The 24,685-nt window shown below is 39.5% G+C and overlaps 1 protein-coding gene across 1 annotated transcript; it reads left to right on the top strand.

Moving 5' to 3' along the window:
* The first annotated feature begins 5,252 nt into the window (after positions 1–5,252).
* On the top strand, positions 5,253–24,534 carry LOC149713158 (uncharacterized). Its single transcript, XM_089846554.1, has 2 exons — positions 5,253–6,017; positions 18,513–24,534. The coding sequence occupies exon 2, from the start codon at positions 18,533–18,535 to the stop codon at positions 22,397–22,399; it is 3,867 nt and encodes a 1,288-aa protein (XP_089702680.1). The 5' UTR covers positions 5,253–6,017; positions 18,513–18,532; the 3' UTR covers positions 22,400–24,534.
* The last annotated feature ends 151 nt before the right edge of the window (positions 24,535–24,685 follow it).

Genomic DNA, 24,685 nt, shown 5'->3' with positions numbered 1-24,685 from the left:
CGAAATTTTTCCCCAACTGAAATAGCTCTATAGAAGCGGTACAAGCGGGCGAGAAGTCTATCTTCTACTTCTATAGAACCCCGCTTTGGCCTATGCTTTAGCGATTTTGACCATAGATCTATTGTTTCTTTTTAGCTACAAGGTATCGATGGGACTAATAGTTTTACCCGAGTAGTAGTAGTAGTAGTAGCAGAAGTGAGATTAGATGAGACTAGAAGTGAAGGGCTCTAGCCAAAGAAAATATACGCTCCGGGAATGGAAGGTATGTCTCGGGGTTGGGTTGACCAGGAACTTCCGGTCTATGCAAGTTCGATGTAGCCGGAAATACCTCGGTCGACCGAGCCTGCCTTTGGAGCGTACTAGGAGGGGAGAGACAAAAATTTACACTAGAGGAAGCTACAGTTTCCATTCCTGGGGCGTGTATCTTCTTTGCTCTAGCATTGATAGTAGATCCTGACACTAGTGAACAAATTTGAGGATTTTATGCCGCTTCCCACGCGCCTACACTACTGAGAAAAAAATTGGTCGAGTTCCAAAAACATTTCCTACCCCTTTCCCCTCAATCTAAAGCGGCCGAACACCGACGCGGCTCCTTGAATCTAGTTCGGCCGTCTACCACCGCGAGCGTCTCACGTTTTGGAGGGAAAATTCAGAAACCGCTACTAGAGGGCCAACCACACTTGTGTTATTAAGAATATTCACCTTCGCCGAGTGAAGAATTTGGTAAGCTCAGTACTTCTGGTCTCATCTCACTTCTGGTAGTAGTAATTAAATAGGTAACGGAGATGAGGAAGCTGAGCGTTGGCGACGCGTGATTTGCTTTGCTTCGCAGCCATTGAAAATATATTCCCCTCTGACCTGAGATATTTCACTAGAAGTATATTTATTGTAGTAGGGTAGGTATAGCGAGAGTACGTAAACGATGTGGCTTAATTATGGGCTAGACCATCTTGTTATTAACAGAGAATCAGAGTTCGTTTGGATATTTGAGATGGAACACAATTGATAAGGTCAATTTTCAAATTAGTTTTTAATGTAATTAATAAATAGTTCTTTCAATATTTGAATCAACGTGTTTAGTAATAAGTAATTTTTGGATTTTAGTAGCCGATTTCTCGTACATATCTGACCTCTAAGTACAGAGTTGTAACGGTAAAACGGGTCGATTCCGTTGACAAGGGCGTTCGCAATTAAAGACTAACTTACTCTTAACTTGAATTAGAAGGCATATCAAGCGGTTAATCAAAAACTTTTGACTTTATTAACATAAACTAAATTAAACATAAATGAAGAGAGTCTGAACCATGAGGTTCAGAGAAATGAAGATGACTACATTTACCCGGGTGTAAATGCGAACTGCCTATTTTACAATATAGAATTTCTCTTTTATACAATTCCATTAGGATGCTAACTCTTATCCGCAAAAGGGGGAAGGGTGGCAATCGGAAAGATCTAGGATGTTTGGGGTTAAGGTAGTTACGCGACGGCAGTGGACTGAGCATAAACCGGCGGTTTGAAATTTTCAAGCGTCCGTCCACTGTCGTCTGCAATGGTTCGTCTGCCTACCGTTGCAGACGAACCATTGCAGACGACAGTGGACGGACGCTTGAAAATTTCAAACCGCCGGTTTATGCTCAGTCCACTGCCGTCGCGTAACTACCTTAACCCCAAACATCCTAGATCTTTCCGATTGCCACCCTTCCCCCTTTTCGGAAGAGAGTTAGCATCCTAATGGAATTGTATAAAAGAGAAATTCTATATTGTAAAATAGGCAGTTCGCATTTACACTCGGGTAAATGTAGTCATCTTCATTTCTCTGAAGCTCATGGTTCAGACTCTCTTCATTTATGTTTAATTTAGTTTATGTTAATAAAGTCAAAAGTTTTTGATTAACCGCTTGTTATGCCTTCTACTTTACGTTAAGGTTTTGATAGTCCTTGTACGCGGAAACGTAAGTTTCGTTATGCGTTACAAATGGTGCCCGTGCCCACGCGATTCGACCCCCGGGTGTTGCTTCGTTCGTTCCGCGCTTTCTGCCGTGCCTCGCCGCCGTCTCGTCTCTTTTCGACGGGGTGGTCGGACCCGATCCGAATTTTTCGATCGTGCCCGCGTGTAACATCTCGGCGTATTTTGTCCGAGACGGAATTCGAACAATTCGTGTACGCAAGTATGACATTTCTAAGCCTTATTCCCTCGTGGCGCATGGCGCGATACGCGCTGCTTCTAGCTTAGACAAGTCAATGTCGCCGTTAATTATGATAGTCTTCGGATTTAATATTCGGAATTAACTTAATTGTCATCGAACCTTTCCCTCGCCTTAAAACATGAAAATTTCTACAACCTTAAACGCGGAAAACGACCTTTTTCTAACACGCGCCGACACAACATGTCGAACTTAATGAATGTGCCCCTCCATAACTTGTTAATAACCAAGTCTCGTGTAATAAACGGAGTATTCCACTACCCAGACAACGTCCTATAACAAGAGAGGCCACAAGTATTGACTTCCGGCGTAATAGTACTGCGCGTCGTAAAGATATGTTCGCCACCGCCCAAAATCGCGCGCCTGTGGATCTGACAATCCCCGGCTACGACGTGTAACAACTGAATCAGAAAACCCAAAAGGAATTCACCACCGCCGATCGAAAGATCCAGGACAGGACAACACCGCCTCTGATCACACGATCCCGGATGGAAAATCCACAACCAATCACTGACATCCCCTACAGAACCTTCATCAAGAAGTAAGCCACCTCCGAAGACCAACGAACTTTCGAGCATATCCAACGCCATCGGACAACAACAACGCCCTCGGACAACCATAACGTCATCAGACAACTACACCACCGTCGGACAACCGCACCACCATCTCCACGGCAGCATCCATCATCAACACAAGAAGGCGCCAAAGGAAGACTAGCTTACACGCCCTTAATTTTATAGCAATGTATAAAATTTTTCTTTGAGGGGTAGGATGCAACGGTTTAGGCCTACCGTTGCAGACGACCTGTTGCAGACGACAGTGGAAGGACGCTTCAATATTTAAACCGCCAGTTTATGCTCAGTCCACTGCCGTCTTGTAACTACATCAACCCCAAACATCCGAGATATTTCCGGTTGCCACCCTTCCCCCTTTTGCGGATAGGAGTTAGCATCCCAATGGATTGTATAAAAGAGAAATCTTATCTTGTAACATACACATTCACATTCACACCCGGGTGAAATGTAGTCATCATTATTCAGTCTCTTTAGTTATGTTTCTTTTTATTTTAGTTTATGTAATAAAATCAGAAGTTTTGATTAACCGATCGCTATGTCTCCTAATTTAAATTAAGAGTAAGTTAGTCTCCATCACGGATCTCCGCAAGCAGCCCAACCGCTATACGCCAGGATCGCGTCCCCTTGCCAACGGAAACGAAGATTCGTTATACGTTGCAGAGTCTTCAGTCTGCCCTGCATCAAAGGCGTAGTTGCTCTCTCCAAATTAATTCGGAGTATAATTACATGAAAATACAAGGCATTATGATAAATTTTTGGTCATAAAAGACATCCAAATAATATTGGTAGAACGAATACTACATCTTCTTCAGACAAAGTGAAACTAATAACTCATCGTTTGATGTACATCAAACAGTGTGGCTAAAAACCATAAAGTATATAAAGGATACCTTTACTTTTATCCAGAAAATACGCCATATGCGAAAGAGCGTGAACAATGTTTGTTGACATGGGTTGTTAAAATTTTGGTTATTATTAAGCCTGACGTTGTGATCAATAAGCTGATAATGTATTTCGACTATAATTGTTAATAACAGTATATTGATTAAATACATACCTCTGTTGAGTGTTTATATTCATTTGTATATGAACAATATTAACGTTTATTTCAATTACTATCTATTCAGTTTAGAATTTTTACATTCAGTTTAGAATGTTTAGATTCGGTTTAGAATGTTTAGATTCGGTTTAGAATGTTTAGATTCGGTTTAGAATGTTTAGATTCGGTTTAGAATGTTTAAGAGTGTTAATATTTGGTTAAGAATTATTAGATTCGGTTTAGAATGTTTACAATTTATTTCAGTGAAGAATAGTTTACTTCAGTTAACAATATATTAATTCGGTTAAGAATATTTTAATTCGGTTAAGAATATTTTAATTCGGTTAAGAATATTTTAATTCGGTTAAGAATAGCTTACTTCAGTTAACAATATATTAATTCGGTTAAGAATAATTCAATTCGGTTAAGAATGTTTTAATTCGGTTAAGAATAATTTATTTCGGTTAGGAATATTTTAATTCATTCGGTTAAGAATAATTTAATTCGGTTAAGAATAATTTAATTCGGTTAAGAATAATTTAATTCGGTTAAGAATAATTTAATTCGGTTAAGAATAATTTAATTCGGTTAAGAATAATTTGTTTCGGTTAAGAATAATTTGTTTCGGTTAAGAATAATTTTACTCGGCTAAGAATAATTTTATTCAAATTAGAAAATTTTATTAGATAGGCCGAATTATGTTTAGATTGAATAGGCCATGTAAGAATAAATAAAACATAGAGTGATTATATCGTATTTAGAATGTTTATTTCTGATATGAATGTTGAGGCCATGTTTACAAAGTTCAATGTATGTATACGCCTGATTAGAATAACTGATAGTGTTTAGAATGGCATACGTCTATTCGCGCAAAAAAAGGGCGCTAAAATATAAAACCAGAGAAACCATCCGGTCTATTGAAAAAAAAAAAAAAAAGAATAAAAAAACCGTAAGTTTAGTAAGTCAAATTGGTCGTGTTTGGAGTTTGAAAAACATTCAGTGTTTTAAATAATCCTGATTATAATTAAACCCTCTTTAGACCTCGACATGACTCATTATATTGAGTGAGTTGCCCCTCGATTTTTCACTGTTTATTTATAGATAACTTATGTAATAGCGGACAAAGTATAAGGGAATCTTGTTCTTTTTGTATAAGTTAGATTTTAAGCAGACCAACTTCAGTTGGTGTTAAGGGGCCGAAATCACGGGAAATTCAAGGGTCATGACCTAGATGTTTTTGCACAACCTATTCTCTGTTGTGGCAATGTGGGAAAACGTAGTCATAACCTTGGGTATCGTGTATAGGGAGCTAACAACTGGCTAGGGTGAAAAGATAGTCTGACGTCACTCAGGCCCTCTCTGGTTGGTATTTTTGCATGTAGAATACTGTTTCCAAACGTTAGGGGGGATTAAACTCCAGTAAGAGATAGAAGGGTGTGACGATTCAGGGTCAGAACTGTTAGATCCCTAATATAATAACCCTTTGACAGGTACGTACTCTCTTAACCCAGTATTATGAGTATGATTTGGGGGTGTAAGGGTTTAGCTTCAAAATTAAACACGTACCGTGTATTCAAATTAACCTTCACCCCCTAACATGACTTATTCCGTTTAAAATATCTCTGTTTCTAGGAATATGATTTTTGGTGTAAGGGTTTGTCCTTAAACGAAATGGGTAAAGGATCGTCATCGAGTTACTCGAATAGTAGTGGCGTCAAATATGGATGGTTGTTTGGTACGCGAGAGTCATTGTTTATTTACGACAGGTGCTGCTTATCGACGTAGCTGGGTTCGTGAGCCCTCCGTCGTTCCGTAGCCGCGTGTACACGGGCGAGCGAAAGCCAATGGTATCATTGCCCATCAGATGGCGCACTCTCGGAGGCACCCCCAACGTCGAACCGAAGACCATTTCCCAACCAGCCGAGCCAACCCAAAGGCAAAGCAACGGCAACGTTACTCGCGAGTTCGCCTTATCGCGTTAAAACATACGAGGCGCCAGTTCCTCCTTATTTCTATACGCGACGACCAAGGGCCGCTAAAAATAATCATCGGGTCTCCTAGGCCGGGCCGCGCGTGTGACCGAGACCGTTCCCGCCATTTTAATAATCTACGGTCCACTCTAAGTCGATTTTCCTTTGGTATTTTATTAATTATTATACCGTCGCCAGTGCCACTGTGGATCTAAGCCAGCTAGCTAGAGGTGAGTACCGTACCCTTCTTTACAAACGTAACGTTCTCCGCGCCGCGCGATTCGCATTGTAGCGGTAAAAATGCAAGGAGAGCCAGAACCAGGAGGAAATATAAAGCGGGGGGAGCAGGAGGAGGTAAGCGAATGGGAGAGAGTAAGTAAGCGCGCTAGTTATTTGGTCTCGTGTAGCAAGCAACCAGCGACGTAGGCTCTAAAATCGACCCTCTCTATCTGACCCACGATGTGAAAAGCCCTCTACATCGTACGGCACGAAGCCGCCATGAGCCAGTCAGCTAAATCCAACAACCACCACCCTTATTGAACCCCCTTAGTACCCCGGTATGGTTTCCAATAGGTCTTAAATTAATTAAGTACTATTTAATAACGACAACGATAGAAAGTAAGAAGTTTTAAAAATGGGAGATTAGGTCTTAACCGAGAGGATTGCGAAAGAACGCGTCATTTCCTACGTTTTTAGGTCACATTGATAAAAGGCCGAGGGAGTCAGAGACTCTATCGATAAAGTAACCGTGGTAACGCGATAAAAAATGCCGCCACTACCATATTCTGCGAAAACGCAGCCAAGAGACCACAAAGCCGTTGCCAGAATAGTTTTAAAGGGCAAGCCTCGTCGGAATATTTATAATAAACAACGGGGCCATAAATTGAGTCGAATACCGCACGTGTTTGAAGAATTAATTGATTGATTGGGGGTGGAAATTCAGTCACGTAAAGTTTGTAATCTCAGGCCACGGGTGGGTGGTGCACTATTTTTGAGCCAGGGTTCGTAAAAATATGGGAAGCCCTAATATACGTGATCTAAATAAATATCTGTTAAGAGATAACGCGCAGTGTTGGTGTCAAGTTGTGATTATTTGGAGTTCATAAAAATTCTGGGAATAACTGGAAATACGTATTTGAAATTTCTGGCAAGGGTTAAGACACTTGAGTGATTGAATTTGAAATACATTTTTGATATCGCAATTGAGTGGTGTACAGTTTCTTAGTCAGGGTTTACACAAATCTGGGAAAGCTAGAAATACATGTTCGAATCGTGCTGTACAGTTTTTTAAGTCATGGTTCATACAAACCTTTTCAAACCGAAACCGGGAAGTTCTTATTCAAAATTTCACGTAAGATATATAGATTTTTCATTCTCAGAACCTGAGAATACCTGGAAATATATAGTTTAGACTAAAGCCATTGTTTCGCGGTTTCCCAGTTTTGCCAGACCGTTGGTGAGCTAAACGTTAGTAGACAGAAAGGGTAGGAGTTCAGATTGAATCAGTACTTACTACGGGTCGGGGTAAACCTGGAAAAGTTAGGAAATTTAAAACTCGACCTAAAAAATCAGGGGAAAAAATGGGCTAAAAATTAGGGAAATTTTTAAATGGGCCAAAACTTCAGGGAATTTTAACAATGTTAACAAAGTCAGGGAATTCGATTTTAGAGGGAAAATTTCTTGAGTTTTCAAAAATTGCAATGTTGAAAGTACGTTAGAGCATTGCATTGTACTATATATATGTTTTAAAACATAACATCAAGAAGTTATTTAGAAAAATATAATCTTAAAATTGACAACTTTTAGTCTCCTATAAATTCAAGGGAAACCCGGAAAATTCATCTTAAAATGTTTTTTATGTCAACCCTCTTGAGTAACAGGTCTGTCAAGAAGACCTGACATTATTGAGAGAAAGGTGGAATAAAAAATTTCAATATCAAAAAAATAAAATCTAAACTAAACATTCAGGGAAATTTAATTTATTTTTCTTAAAAAGTAAGGAAAATCGAGGAAATTTGAGTTGAAATGGTTTTTAAAAATATGTAAGAATCTTTCGTAACCTAATGAATATGATATATATGTATGTATGTATGTACAGGAACAGGTGAAGCGTATTAATACAAAAAGTAGTGTTGATCACGAGGAGTAGAAGCTTAAACTTGAAAACGTTGTCCTGAGCTTTACCTAGCTTTCTACTTCCGGACTGTTAATATAAATACTTCTTTTTTGTTGCCTTGTTTTTAAAGGGAGGGTGAAATGGAAAATAAAGTAATTTTTTATCGATACTTCTGCATATTGAAACATACCACCGAATGACTTTGAAATTAAAATAAGTTATTTTTGAGATTTTATGGATTATTTTAAATTAGCACCTCCATGGCACACTCAATATCTCGCGCCATTTTTATAAAATCTCGTGCTAAATTTCATTCGACGTGGAGCGTGCCACGAAAATTTTGTTAACAAGATTGTACAAATGACTAAAATGATTTCGGTGATTGTACAAATGACTAAAATGATTTCGGTGATTGTACGAATGACTAAAATGATTTTAGTGAATGTACGAATGACTAAAATGATTTTAGTGAATGTAGAAATCATGACTACATTTACACAAATGACTGCGATGGTTTTAGTGATTGTACAAATGACTACGATGACTTTACTGATTGTACAAATGACTGCGATGGTTTTAGTGATTGTACAAATGACTACGATGACTTTACTGATTGTACAAATGACTGCGATGGTTTTAGTGATTGTACAAATGACTACGATGACTTTACTGATTGTACAAATGACTGCGATGGTTTTAGTGATTGTACAAATGACTACGATGACTTTACTGATTGTACAAATGACTGCGATGGTTTTAGTGATTGTAAAAATGACTACGATGACTTTACTGATTGTACAAATGACTGCGATGGTTTTAGTGATTGTACAAATGACTACGATGACTTTACTGATTGTACAAATGACTGCGATGGTTTTAGTGATTGTACAAATGACTACGATGACTTTACTGATTGTACAAATGACTGCGATGGTTTTAGTGATTGTAAAAATGACTGCGATGGTTTTAGTGATTGTACAAATGACTGCGATGGTTTTAGTGATTGTACAAATGACTACGATGACTTTAGTGTTTGTACAAATGACTGCGATGACTTTAGTGATTGTACAAATGACTGCGATGATTTTAGTGATTGTACAAATGACTGCGATGATTTTAGTGATTGTACAAATAACTACGATGATTTTAGTGATTGTACAAATAACTACGATGATTTTAGTGATTGTACAAATAACTACGATGATTTTAGTGATTGTACAAATAACTACGATGATTTTAGTGATTGTACAAATAACTACGATGATTATGTATTATAAAACCTAAATGTTTGGTTTTATAATATTTTATAACCTGTGTTAAACAAGGTCACTAGACTAGACCAAGAAGTTATATCTAGTATCTCAGAGAGAAGGTATAAATTCGCCAGATTTCCAGCTTTATCTCCAGTCCAAACGTAGGTCCGGAGTCAATCCCCGTCTCTAAATTACAACCAGCATCTCATTGGTTCTTGAAAACTCACGTCAGCGCGACGACGCGAGTGACGAAAATTTCAGTCATATTTTCCGACTGAGGAGAGGCGAATAGCCTCCTTTTACGTCCCCCCCCCTTGTATTTTGAAAGGGGGACTGGGACTATGGCGCGCGAATACAAAGGCATCTTATACCTTCTCTCTGAGATACTGATATAACTTCTTGACTAGACTCCTAGAGACAATGAGATTATTGGCAGACATATAATGACTATAAAATACCACGTGACGTGCACGTTTTCCAGAAATATACAATGACAATCTATTTGTCTATGATTCAACTATTTATAATTGTTTTTTTTTTTTGACTGGAAAAGTTGATCTGAAATTCTGACGACACAAAGTTTGGGAAAACTGACTACTGCGAGTTGGTTAGCATCCCGCGTGTAGTAAACCATAGAGATTAGAGAATATACCAAGGGGAGCAGAAGCTTTGTAAATAGGGACCGGCTCTGAATTTTGAGAAACTAGTTCCGGTTGTTCACGTGACCGTGTCGTCTACTTAAAAATAACCTTTTTTACGTCAACGGTCAAACCAGGGATCAACCCTTTGCCACCAAAAATAAGCAGCCGACATAATTTACCCAATAAAAGGCGTCGCAGCTTAGCCAAGAAACAACAACAGGATCTAGTTAATCCAAAACCGTGGCCGGGCTTTTCAAAAGCCTTGTGAAAGCCTAAACTTTCTACTCCTCTTGGTATATTATCTTTGAGTAAACCCAGGCGAGGGAAATAACCTAAGATGATTGGTTGCCAGAAATCATGTTTTACTAAGAAACAAAAGATCCTTTTAAGGATATCTGTTATTAAGCTACTTATGTTAATTTTCATGAGAGCTGGATCGAGAACAACGAGCGAGAATTAGGACTGTTCACGAGCTCGAGCCAGCTCGGGCTCGTGACGAGCGAGCCGAGTTCGAGCCGAGCCGAGCCGCCACTTTTGCGGCTCGATTAATTAACGAGCGAGCTTTTTTATGGTCGAGCCGAGCCGAGCCGATAGGCATCGAGCCGAGCCGACTCGCGAGCCGGCTCGCGAGCTTAGTCACTGATATAGTGCTTTCCTTTTAGTCTTTATTCTCTCCACCAATAGCGTTCCGTTGTATTTTTACATGAAATAAAGCGTGGGAAAAATCTCTCGTCTCTAACCTTGAGCATATTTTAAAGAGCGGGTTTTACTGAACCACTACATTCCTAAACATGGGATGGCATTTATAGTCATTCTCAAGTTTGACGTTGGTAGTAGCAATTTTTTTTAAACATGTATATGTTAATCGAGCCAGCTCGGCTCGGCTCGATCATTTTCGAGCCGAGCCGAGCTAGAGCCGAGCCAAGACCCAGCTCGGCTCGAGTCGAGCCGAGCCGCCGTTTTTTTGACTCGAGCCGAGCCGAGCTTTTAAAAAGCTCGCTCAGCTCGGCTCGTGAACAGTCCTAGCGAGAATTGACTACACATGGTTAATTTTGTAGTCCATCTTTAGTCCTATTTAGTCTGTACTAAGCCTTTGACTGCGCCTCACCAGGCGCCACTTTAGGAGAATCTATGACCTACGTCACTTCATGTCAAGCTCCAGTTTCTAACCAGTGAAAAACTTATGGGGAACATATCTTATGAACTTATGGCATTCTTGACAGATGTATTCCTTAAGAATATCGTAGACTTGTCCTTTGTTTTTTTGAGGAAGTTTTAGGAATAAATAGTGTCGAAAGTGAAAGCGGGAAAAATAATTTCGTCTATAGAGAAAACCGAGAGAAAATTGTTAAAAACGACCTTGAAGTATTTATTTCCGTGTCAAATTTTCGGCCAGGGGTTTTGGAGGAGACTCGATGTTTTAAATTTAAGAATAATTACATTATACCTTTGCACTCTATTAATGAAAATAGAATCACTAATTTGCTATCGGAATTTAAAACGAACGTAAAATGTAATGTAGATGTCGAAAGTGGATGGCTTAGGAAGGCAAAAAATCAATAGAGTTTTGTATTACAAGGCACGGAGGGGAAATTTAACGCATTTCGCGCTCCACTTTAAGCAGGAATGAATTGTAAATACTATTGTTCGTTTGTACAAAGATGAGATACTGCCGCTCTGAACGTATTACAATCATGGACTTTGTAGTTATGGATAAGATCAGAAATGAAGTAGTTCTTGGGATCCAAGCACAGTGAGTTTAGTGGAATAGACTATTTTCCAAATTTGGGGGGGGGGGAAGGTTGCTCAGTGTCGTCTGCTTAATTTAGGGTTAAGACGGAAATTACGCTGTTGATAACTTAGGCAACGTTTGAAGCCAAAATCTAACCTCATTGGATCTATATACCCGATGTTACACCACATTATATTTGATAAAGATTTAAGGCGTTCTATAGAGAGCTTTCAGATGGGATAGTTGTACGTCACACCCTCTCAAGTCTTACCGTTGTTCTGGTAGCCATATAGAGCTATTTCAGAGGGGGTAATGGCTACGTCACCAATGCTATTTGCCCATAGAGAAACCCTCATAAAATGGCCGCCCTCTACACTCAAAGGCAGGCCCAATTTTCGTAGCAGACGAAATTTTTCCCCCACTGAAATAGCTCTATTGGGTGGTCTCAGCTACCCACCAATATGGCAGCGTAAATTATGTCACGAGACTCAGCTCCTCCTCCAACTGAAAGCTTATAGGTCTTCAACGTTGCCAGTCCTTTTGTTTCAAGCCATTATCTAACGTGTTTTGATCCAATTACCGAATGATCAGTATTAAAATAAAAATTATGGTTGTTGGTTACACACCTTACTCTTTTTTCACCTCGACTTTTGAAAGGGTTGTTGCAACCCCAGCATAGTCAGCTTAGACTAGAGGAATATACCTTATTACCCCTCCCACAGGGTTCGTACACGACCTGGAAATCCTGGAAAAGTCAGGGAAATTGAAAATGGGCCTAAAAGGTCAGGGAAATTGAAAATGGGCCTAAAAGGTCAGGGAAATTGAAAATGGGCCTAAAAGGTCAGGGAAATTGAAAATGGGCCTAAAAGGTCAGGGAAATTGAAAATGGGCCTAAAAGGTCAGAGAAATTGAAAATGGGCCTAAAAGGTCAGGGAAATTGAAAATGGGCCTAAAAGGTCCGGGAAAAATATACTAGAGGGAAAGTCTGGATAACAGGGTCAGGGTGACCAAAAAATGTGTTGTCTGAGATTTGATCAGAGCCCCAAATTCGCGGAGCTCGCTTCGTTCGCTCCGGTTATTTATTAATTACTTAGATTAAGTTAAATTTAAGCGAAATGGTTGACTTATTTTTATAACAATAACAACACGTTCAAAAATGATTAGAGTGATTTTAGATTGGTTTTCATATATGTTCGCCAGTGTACGTTATTGCAAATGGTCAGGGAAATTTGTGGAATTTAGTCAGGGAATTTCATTGCAAAACTTTTGTAGGAACCCTGTCCCACGATGGGCCTATTTTTAAACTGTGTTTTGGTATTGCAAGTGACCTTAATATACCAGACAAAATACTGATCTCTCCCCAGGACGGTAACTTATAGAGGACCAGGTTTCGCTAGCCTTTCACTGAAATTTTTTTCTCCCGCAAGCAACAATCAGCTCAAGGGAGGGTAGGCATAGGTTATGGGGTAAAAACGGTCATCGTCGCAGGGCTTTGGTACCACTTCACGTTTGGACCTTTTCACGCTCTCTTCGACCCTTAGACACTCCCACCATTATGATATTTGTTTGGTGACCTTGTACCAGGATATAGTCTGAACGGTATGTAGGGGTTAAAAAACTCATGCTTTGCTATTCCTCTAGAATACAACGTCCATGCTTATGTCGTGGTTCTTTATCGAGTAAGCGCACAGTTTTCCAATACCCTATAGGAGTGATAAGATCCTTGGCAATAAGTATGGTCCATTTTTTGTTTACTGACCAAAATACTTGCGGCAACGACTCCATGGCCATTTTGAAGAAAAAAGCGAAAACGTTGTATGAATCCCTAATAAGTTTTAGCAATATTTCACGTTATGTAAACAAGGCGCCCGGAAGTGAAGTTCTATAACAGAGAAAAGTTTTCCGCCGGCCTCTTGCCTCATTACATTATTTCTTAGTTAAACAAGAAATATTACATTTAAATAATACTAACATCTACGTGTGTTAACTCTAAAACCATACCAAATCATAATGTTAAACCAAGAAGGGATATCTAGTTTATTAGGGAGAAGGTACAAGATGCCTAAGTATTCGCGCGCCATAGTCCCAGAACCCCCTTTCAAAATGCTAGGGGGGACGTAAAAGGAGGCCCCGGGCTATTTCGCTACACTCTCCTCAGTCGGAAAATATGACTGTAATTTTCGTCATTCGTGTCGCGCTGACGTGAGTTTTCAAGAACCAATCAGATGCTGGTTGTAATTTAAAGCCGGGATTAATTCCGGACCTACGTTTGGACTTGAGATAAAGCTAGAAATGTGGTGAATTTATACCTTCTACCTTATAAACTAGATATCACTTCTTGGTTAAACCTCACAGAATAGGGTGAATTTTCTGATTGAATATAAATAGAAAATGGCAAACGCTCTAACATTGAAAACTGTAATTTAGAATAGGAATTTCATCTGAGTAAATAAGGATCACCCCAGAGAAACTGATTATAGTCAAGCTCATAATTTAACCTGTTCTTAATAACAAAGTCTTGCGATAACTTCAAATACTTTATTAAGAAACAAGTTTTTTATGCTTTTGACTGCACACATACACACTCGGCAAAGCCTAAAATAAAACACACAATTCCAAGGTCAATCAGAGTTTTGATCCTATAAGCTAAGCTGTGTTTATATAACCACATACTATACAGCTATAAATCTATACTGCAAATTGTTGTGTAATTTCAAATTGATTTACTTCGACAGCATTTTCAATTTTCATGGCAATTAATTTCGAAGTTGATTGTGTTAGCACTCTATCGTGATGATTTAAAATAGCCTAAGGTCGAGTTTCAATGCAGTTCGATTGGTTGTTTGATGAAATTTGATTGGCGATTGGAAGTCATAGGACTGAATGAAATAAAACAGGCATTTTTATCACGTGTATTTAAATATTGATGAATTTGGACAATATTGATTTCAGTAGATGGTTTTAAAAATTTCACCAGGCCACTTTTTACTGTTTCGCACTTGCGAAAATTTAAGGCCAACTAAATAATAATTCGAGCGTGGTTTGGTGTTGGTCTTCTAGTTATTAAGGCAGCTTGGGTTTCATATTATTAGGATCTATACTGCAACTCCTATACAATTGAAATTAGTATTACCCCTCGGTGTTACCCCATGACCAGGGCCGGATTGAGCAATTTGGCACCCGGCCCCTTAAGCCGAAAAATAATTAACAGCAAATGTTGCTAGGGGTAATAATTTATCTCAATGCGCCCCCAACAAGCCTTGCGCCCGGGGGCCAGTGCACCTTCCCCCACCCCCACCCCCACCCCTTAATCCATGACAAAAACTGCATAAACAGAATCTGGTGTTCTAGTAACTGCGTTGCGATTAAGAGCCTAAGACTTGCAATAAAATATTTCAGTCACATTTTAGTGATATTATTGACTTTGTTCAGCGAAAAAACCGATCACATACCCGGTATTTCCGGTACATGCAGCTGAACGAACCTTTATGACAACGACAAAAAAGTTATTCCTTTGTAAAAGGAACCGGACAGTTTTAAGAATCATCTATTCTAAACGTTTCGGGGGAAACTTATCGATTATCAATGAAATAGTAAGAAAAATAAACATGGTACAAGTACATAAGTAACATGACAACATTAAGTATACCCGAGTAAAACATGGTTTCTGCAAACCCAGCTTGTTATTTGTTGGTGAGCCAGAGCCAATATGTTAAGAGTAATTTAGTTTTAGAACAGAACGGAACACACTAATTTTCCCGTTTTCACGCAAAATTCTTATCTGTAACATCATTAATCCATAAGCTAATACGAATCAATGTGGCCCATATCTTCCATGCTAATTTGGCGGGCGGAGCTTGAGTGCTCTCCGTCACACATCCTAATTCTGACGTAATTTCATTGGTTGTTCGTCTCCTTATATCCCTAGCGCATGGGCAATAAATTCGCGAGCCCACATGACTGTGATGTAGCAACGCTAGATCAGTTGTCTCCCGAGCGGGTGCAATGTTCAAAGCACAGTGTCCAAAATTTATCAAACATAACGATTAGTTTAGCTCATCCCTCAAACCCGCCTAGATACGTAGAAAAAATGACAACACAATGATTAAAATTAGCTTATGATTTCCTGATAACATGAAAACAGGCGTAGATGTAATTTTAAGAGTAGGAATGGAGAACGGTTAGTATTTACTTCAGTCCGACTCATAGCCTAGTATAGAGCCCCTCCCTCCAACACGTAACAACAAGTTTAAATTATCTTATTGGCTCAATTAAACTATGTTTTTATGACGTTGCTGACGGGGACGGCGAAAAAGACGTATTTCCTTTTTACCTCTGTCGCTATGACACGCCTCTTCTTTCATACCCTCCCTTCCCGTGAAAGGGGGTCCCACATTACTCTGTTCTCCATTCCTATTTCTAATATCAAATCTATCCCTGATGAAAACAAATCTAATTTTCTTTAATGAAATTTAGCATTACTGCAATGTGAACTTTCATACTTATTGTGTTATTATGATACTTATGATGGTAGTGGCATACACATGTATATAAATTTATACTTAAATACTCGTTCAAAGTGCAAAACCTCTACGTTATTGTAGCGTGTGTTATACTCGTGCATGCGAACGAAACATGTATATCGTTTTGCAATCTGAAACGAGAGAAATCGGGATAGGTGTTGGTCTACATAGGGTACGTGCTTGTTTTTAGGGAAGTGAATAATTAAACTACACTATATAGGTTTTTCTCTTTTATTGTGGTAAATAAAGTTCATGACAACAATAAATGAAACCGTTTTTGGGTCAAGCACCGGCGCAGTTGAACACTTGTTTAAAAAATCGTACACAATTTGGAAATCTTAAATATCTACGTACCACAATATCTCATCTTGAAATAAAAATATATTTTTTTCTCAAAATATCTGTTTAAAATATGCATACCTCAAAATCTGCGCTTAAAATATGCATACCTCAAAATCTGCGCTTAAAATGTGCATACCTCAAAATCTGCGCTTAAAATGTGCATACCTCAAAATCCGCGCTTAAAATGTGCATACCTCAAAATCCGCGCTTTAAATGTGCATACCTCAAAATCCGCGCTTTAAATGTGCATACCTCAAAATCCGCGCTTTAAATGTGCATACCTCAAAATCTGCGCTTAAAATATGCATATCTTAAAATCACCGCTAGAAACAGAACGAGTTGACTTGGCTCCCGCATGTAGTCTCTTGGCGCGAGGGAAATAATAACCCACTGTGGTGTTTGCTTCTCTTCTGGAATTGATGGAATGGTCCATTTGTTTGATAATGCAGTTTTGCTTGAAATGGTATTGAAGTAATCTAAACATTTCAATGAAAGAATGGGAGAAATAGATCATTGGGTGAAACGGTATCGAAATCAATTAGGTATCTGGCTGAAACGGTATTGTGGGAATAGGTTGTTGGGTGAGTACTATTGAAAGTTATGAATCTTTGGCTCAAATGATATTATGATAAATGGGCATTGGTAGCAATAGACCCTTGGATGAAATAGTTCTATATGGGGGACTAGCCGTTACCCGCGGCGTCGCTCGCGTGTAATAAGAACTTCCATCTAAAATGATATAAAGAATGTGTAGATTTTACTGATGACTAATATTTTTGTGGCACCCTAGAAGCGAAGGCACTCGGCACAGTCCGTCAGCCCGTCGGGATATTTTTTATTACTTTTCAGGCGGACATTAAGGGTTTTTAAGTTTTTGGCCGCCATTTAAAAAGATGGCAACAAATCGAACCCAAAATACCATCCAGCCCGTCTATAGGTTAAAGGAAACCATTGTACTAAATATTTGTGAAATCGGTTGGAACGCGCGGACTTTATTGCATAGAGAATATTTTTTACATTTCTGGGCGCCATTTTAAAAGATGGCGAAAAATCGAACCCGAAAGACCATTCAGCCCGTCTTAAGGTTAAAGCAAACCAGTGTACTAAATATTTGTGAAATCGGTTGAAACGCGCGTACTTAATTGCATAGAGAAGATTTTTTACATTTCTGGGCGCCATTTTTTAAGATGGCGGCGGATTGGAAAAATCTTTCTTAGTACGCGCCTACTACTTATGAGTAACGTTCCTGCAAATTTTCAGCCTTCTAGGGCAAGCGGTTTGGGCTGGGCGTTGATTATCTGTCAGTCTGTCAGTCAGTCAGTCAGTCAGTCAGTCAGTCAGGACTTTGATTTATATAGATATAGATTTAAGTGAAGCCAAGTTGGAAATAAAGTAGTATTGGTTGAAAGCAAGAGTTTACCACTTTTTGTTGCCTGTGTTGTCTAAGTTCAGGGTTGCCACAGTACTTGGAAATCCTGGAAAAGTCAGGGAATTTGAGAATTGTTGTTCAAGTCAGGAGAAAGTCAGGCAATTTCCGTTGCATATCGACTTGAGAAAATGTGTAGTCTCGGCCATCTTGGCGCACCAGCGCAAATACGGGACAATGATAAGGTTCTATAGGCCTACATTAACTGTTCCTTATAAAGTTTTATTAAAGGGCTCCTTCGGACCCTTAGACACATGGCCCCGCGGATTTCCGAGCCCCCCTATCTAGCCAGAGAGAGGGAGAGTACTGAGGAAGATCGTCTATGAAGAGGGGATGGAAATCCGCGGGGCCATGTGTCTAAGGGTCCGAAGGAGCCCTTTAACTACTAAATAGTAGTTTCAATTAAAATCCGTGATAAAATTAGCATAATTGTAAGTACAAAGTTGATGATCAATAAGGAATTTTTGAAGGCTGCATTCTTACTTTTCTGTTAGTGTAAGCAGGAAAACCTGGAAAAGTCGGGGAATTTTGAAATGGAAAATCTGTGGCAACCCTGAAGTGGCGCGTAAAGATTGGTTGTGAAGGGTTAAGACATGTAATTTGGTTATTGTTATGATTCGGGGCGAATGCACAGCGATTTTATGATGAATAGATTTACAAAGGCTTAACTTCATTTTAAATGAATTTTTCAGATGTCAATGCCTGGTTGGGAATGGAAGCCAATGATCCTAAAAGCGGGGATCACTACAACCCCGTCTCATCTGAGATTTTAAGCGAAGTAGAAGAGTACGAGTTTGACTACGATCATCAACAAGGTGACATTCAGAATAATGACATTAGCTACATCGATTGGTCGTCTCCCGTCAATGACGAAGCGGTTCCGAGTAGGGAAGAAACTTCAACAACCAGTCCACCCTTCTCACCTCCACCAGTCATACCCAAAATCGCTGAGAAGGGTAAAGGTCCGTATTTCTGCGACCTCTGCAACAAGACATTCACTAACTATGGTAGTTACCGGCGACACTTGCGTATGCACTATTGCGAAAAGAAATACACGTGCCATATATGTGGGAGGCAATTTTTCCGCCGTTACCTATGGGTTAAACACCAGGAAAAAATTCACGGAAACGACCCGTCGTCATGTCGGTGTCCGCATTGCGGAGATTGGAGTCAAACACCCGATCTGTTGAGAGAACATCTTCGCACGCAACACAAAAGAACCAATGGGTGTAAGGAAAACTGGACCAAGGAACAAGGGACGTTTCCAAAGGGACCACCCGTTCCCGCGTTGCCGCTACCCACTCCTAAAAAACCTAAAAAGAAAAAAGCAACGAAGGGTAGCCCCGCGAAGGAGAAACGAATACGTAAATCAGCCACCACTGATATCGTCATCAAGAAAGAGGTGGATTCTTTAATAGTAAACCCCGTTGCGCAAGATTCTGAAGAAGAGGTTGAAGAAACGCCATCGAGTACTAAAAACACGTCGCACGAGACTGAAAACTCTTTCGTTGATGTTGTTGGTAATGGAACCGATTCTTCGGGTCCAATTGGCGAAGGTGACCTCGAAGAAATAAAAACTGAAAACGAAGACTCTCAGTGCCCTAGAAATATGTCCAGATACGGGAGGAAACGAAAGCAGCGTATCTTATTTAACACGGATACGTACCGCACTAGTCTTAAGAGGTTTAAACGAACCTCAATATCTAGTCCTGGCGAACATCGTAAGTCTATCGATAACGCCAATAGTAATGGAATCGTCGGGGAGGAAAATGAGGAGAAATCCGACACTCCGAATGAATCGGACGATAAAATTGACGAGAGTTCCGCGAATAAAATCGACGATTGCTTATTAATCGAACCCAAAGTGGAAGTGGACCTCGAAGGCGAGGCCGAAGTCGAGGAAGAATCGGAATTGAGCAAATTATTGCAGCAAGCCTTGCCCAATAATATCGGTATGCCTAAAAACGTTAGCCATCGTGGGAATTTCTTCTGCGATAAATGCCGTAGATTTTTTATAAATCGTAGTAGCTACATGCGCCATAAAAAAATGCACACCGGCGTTAAGCCTTTCACGTGCGAGTACTGTTGTTTGAGCTTTTTTAGATCGGAATCGTTAACCAACCACAAGAAAAAGCACGCCAAAGACAACTTTTCGGAATTTCGTTGCCATTTGTGCGGCTACAAGGCTGCCAATTGCGCCTCGTTAAGAAACCATTTTTATACCGTTTGTTCCCGAGACAAAGCAAACGGAGAGCGAAAAGGTCAAGGCGATTCGGCGGATAACGAAGAAAACGATCAAGCTCAACCTAACGGCGATGAAAATATTCAAAATGGGTCGAGAAACATCGCCGGATATTGTTCTCTCTGTAACCGAGCGTTTTTCAATTTGAGCAATTACAAAAAACACGCGAAACTTCATAGCACGATGGCTACCGCGGTACCCATGCAATTAACCTACACTTGCTCATTTTGCGGAAAGATATTTACTAATCGAGCCAAGTACGACGGTCACGTCTTGGCTCATTCGAAAGAAAATAATTCAAACGCTGAAAACGGGGCTCCATCGTCGCTAGAAGTTTTAAAATTATTCGGTACCCTCGTAAGCCAACAGAATGACGCCAGTGAAGTTCGCGTAAAAGAAGAACCGACGGACGAGGAACCGAATGCGGACGCGTCGGCATCCAACGTTTTGCACGAGAACCCTCGCGTTTTGTGTTGTCGACTCTGCCCTTTGGCCTTTACCGATCGCAAAACGTTTCTAACTCATCAACAGACTCATACCAGGGGAAACGAAGCGTCGTACTCTTTCTATTGTCGTTATTGCGGACATCCTTTTAAAAGTAAGAGTGACGCTTCCACTCACGAGGGTCCTTGTTACGCGACCAGGAAAAATGAAAACCGCCTTCATCATTGCTATAATTGCGAAGTCAAGTTTGATAATGGAAGTGCCTTGCGGGAGCACGTCAAAGCGGCGCATTCCAACGACCGTGTGGAAATGGCTCAAAGGGAAAATTCCGAAACAACAGGGGAAGACAATGGAACCGTTAAGGTGGTCGATAACGAAGCGGCGAACGCCGGAAAATACAAGTGCGGAAAATGTAACGTGACATTCACCGATATACAATCCGTGGTCGGCCATATTCAAAATTGCCACGAAGAAGCCGCGAACGGGAATTCTAAACGTGATAACGAGAACGCGTCTTGGGAGGCGAACGGCGAAAGCTCAACCAGCATTATGAAACAACTTCTTTCTAGTCCAGCCGCGTCTTCTTCTCGGTACGCGGGAAACTACTCGTCAAATAAAAGCGGTCGTAACCGGTCTTTCACGTGCAGTCTGTGCTTGAAGGCATTCGACGATCCGCGGGTTGCCGAGGCCCACGAACAACAAGCTCACGTCATGGTTGATTGGTTCCAATGCGCCTTGTGCGAAAAAACGGGCGGTAAGAAAACCATGTTGTGTCACATGGCCACCCACATGCTCAAGATAGGTAGTGTGGTGACCACTGTGGGTGATCAGGAACAAGAGTCGGAAATGGATAGTTTGAATATAGGTACGGCTAGGGGCGGAATACGACAGACGGAGTTCAAAAAACCATCTAATATTCAAGTTCCTTCACGCGAAAACCAACCGCAGCCCCAGTTCGTTTCAATGTTTTGTCAATTATGTAAAAAAGTCATATCTTCTCTATCCACTTTAGAACGACATAGACACGCTAGTCAAGACAATAACATATCTTTTCCGTACGTTTGTTGCATGCCCGGATGCGGCAAGTGTTTCGCCCTCAAAGTGGAAGCCCTCGCTCACTTACAAACTCTCCATAAGGGCTCATTGAACCCTTCCGTCACCAATAACGCTCAACCAACTCCATTACCCAAGAAAACCACCAAACCGCCTTCCCGGGACACTGAAAGAAACCGTACCCTGCTAGCAAACGCCTGGAAAGGACTCTTAGCTGGCGGTGTTGGACCTTTCAGTCAATCCTTAGTTCAACTGAGCATGGCAGTTGCCGGAAATGAATCGGAACCAACACGCGGTTCCACTGGTAAAAAGGACGGTAACGTAATCGACATTTACCAAGAAGCCGATGCCTTGGAAAGTTTAACTAACAACGGAGAGTTGACAATCACGAAAGTCGGTGACGCTGTTGAGGAAATTATGGTCGAACCACTTTTAGATTGCGTTTTGGAAGAAGATGGCGTTAATAACGAGGAATCGGAAGTGGCGTCACCGGAAAGAGAGGAATCCGTGGTAATACCTTTATCTCCCACAATGCTCCAGGATGATTTGGATGACGGAGAATTAGCGGAGGATGACGCGTCCCCGATGAAAGATGACAGATGTAACAGTAAAAATTTGTTACAATGCGAAGACTGCGATTCCGTCTTCACTAATCCTTGTAGCTGGAAACGACACCGCAAACTTCATTTGGGCATTATGAAACACAAATGCTCGTTCTGCCCTAGAAAATTTTATCGAAAAGATCATTGCGACAAACACGTTAAAACTCACGAAAATTTTAACGTTCCTCGTAGAAAAAAATCGTCTGTCGATATCAAAATTGAACTGGACACTTTATGAAGAGTTTAATTATTAAAGAAACACTAGATTTATTTTAAATGCAAAAAAGTAAAAATAATTAAAACTAAAAGAAATTTATTAAAGTTCTAATTAAAATTATTCGAGAATGTATAAAATTCGGACTTTTTTTTAAAAAAAAACAAAATGGAAGTTTTAGAAATACTTTTCCTATGGACTTGAAAAAGGAATTGACATTGATTGTTGCATAGGCTAGTTGAGATTTTTACTGAAAACCGTTCCGCTAAATGGCAGCGGTAAAAATTATATATATAGCCAGAGCCGAAAATGTTGTCGCCATATACCAAAGATAGTTTGGAAGTCAAACTTCTATAATATATTCGAAACTGGAATTTAAAATTTTTATAACTTTCTCTACTTTTGTTGTAAAATTAAGTCTCTGTGCTATCTAATGTTTTATTACCGTATCTGGATAGTAAATACCATGATTGACAGACAAGAAAAGGGATTAAATAGGACGGACAGCCACGTTTATTTAATTAGAAACGTAACTTTGTTTTAATATCAAAAAATAAATTTAGAAAAAGGTTTTTTCGGGTTTTTTGTCGAAAAATGGCAGTTTAGCTTAGCATAAGTAACTTAACAACAGTAAGTGTAACAGGGAATGAAATCCTTTAATGGGGTGGGTCTTTCCGAGTAAATGAAATTGGTAGAAGTGTCCTCATGTGACAAAGCATAAACAATATGGAGTAATATTATAAACTTGTTAATTGTCACGTTTTCATGGCCCTCTTCTACCTATAATACGGGAACAAATCTTCATTTAGAGGTTTAGCTTTATTGTACTGGGAAATGGCATACTTATTGTTGTTACGTTACTTATGACATTATTTTTTAAAACTATTTTGTTAACATTGGCTGTTTTTAAAAGCAATCTGGAAAATTACAATATTCAATCTTAAATACCACAAGTGATAAGTTTTTAATTTAAAATTTTCCAAAAATATTGGAAAGCAGAATGTTTAGGATAACGTTTTTTTCATTTCTGATAATTGAACTTTCAAATTGTACCCAATGCGCAGTCCCTATTGCGCCATTTCAAAGCCTAACGCCACATAAATCTCTTTATTTATGTGACTATTTAAGTACGCCTTTCAGATTCGAGTCACTAGTATTTTTAAAGGGTAAATAAAATGGCAGACGACGGTTTTTTTAATCGATTTATTTTAATGAAAGAACTTTAAAACTTACCAAATATAATCTGTTAATTTTATAAAAAAATTTCGCAACTTGGCTTGCCAAGCCAAACTCAGTTTTATTAAATGAAATTTACATAAGGACATTTAACCAACCAGTAGACATGGCGCCCTTTTTACTTCTGTAAATTGGTTAGACTTAAAGGCCGACTTCCATCGAAAAGAGTTCTAGTGAACTGAAAACTGAGCATCGAGACCAACAATGGAGCGACCGTGCCGATTTTCGAATCCCCGCTGGGGTAAAAGATGGAAGGGTTCTCGCTAACTGAAAGCCGTGCGATGTGGTTCTAGCGAACTGAAGATACACAATAGAAAATTTCCTTCAGTGGAAAGTAAAAATTCGAGAGGAAATAAATTTAAAAGGATTTCTATTGTTCATCTTCAGTTCGCTAGAACCATATTGCACGGCTTTCTGTTAGCGAGAACCCTTCGAAAATCGGCACGGACGCTTCATTGTAAGTCTTGATGCTCGGTTTTCAGTTCGGTAGAACCCTTCTCTCTGGAAGTCGGCCTTTAAAGATTGATATCCTGGCCATTTTATACTCGTTTGATACAGTGCGCTTTGTTAAAGAAAGGTGCAATTGGGATTTTCGCTACTTGTCTAAATTTTACCGAACTGTTTTTGAACTAATGAAATATTAGATTGCACATAGACTTAATGTTGAATACGCCATGCCTCGATTTTAATAAGATAATTCAGAGGTTTTAAATGCTTTGTAAAACTCACTAATAATCTTTATTGAGAGACTAAACTTTTATTTCACTTTGCAAATTTTAAATCTAAAACTATGAATTCTTACACTGTTAAAAAGTACCAAAGATTCTATGATTATCGCGAATTTGTTTAAACACTTAACACACTATTATCTAATTGCGCTTCTTAAAAATATGATTTAAAAATTAAAAACTTGATTACACGAATCTTTCTTTGAATTGTCAAAAGTTTTTAGGTACTAAGGTCATGGTCATAGAATGTTCATGGAAAGAAAATCAGCAAAGTCACGTTTACCGACATTTCCTGGAGCAGATAATTTAAATGAAGGAGAAATGTTGGTATTGGTAGCCCTTGTGC

The sequence above is a fragment of the Phalangium opilio genome, unplaced genomic scaffold (assembly GCF_054372755.1).
Source record: "Phalangium opilio isolate 3A_F unplaced genomic scaffold, DU_Popi_V2 ptg000009l_1, whole genome shotgun sequence".
NCBI classification, from domain to species: Eukaryota; Metazoa; Arthropoda; class Arachnida; order Opiliones; family Phalangiidae; genus Phalangium; species Phalangium opilio.
The sequence above is the reverse complement of the archived record's forward strand: the minus strand, read 5'-3'. Positions and strand labels throughout refer to the sequence as shown.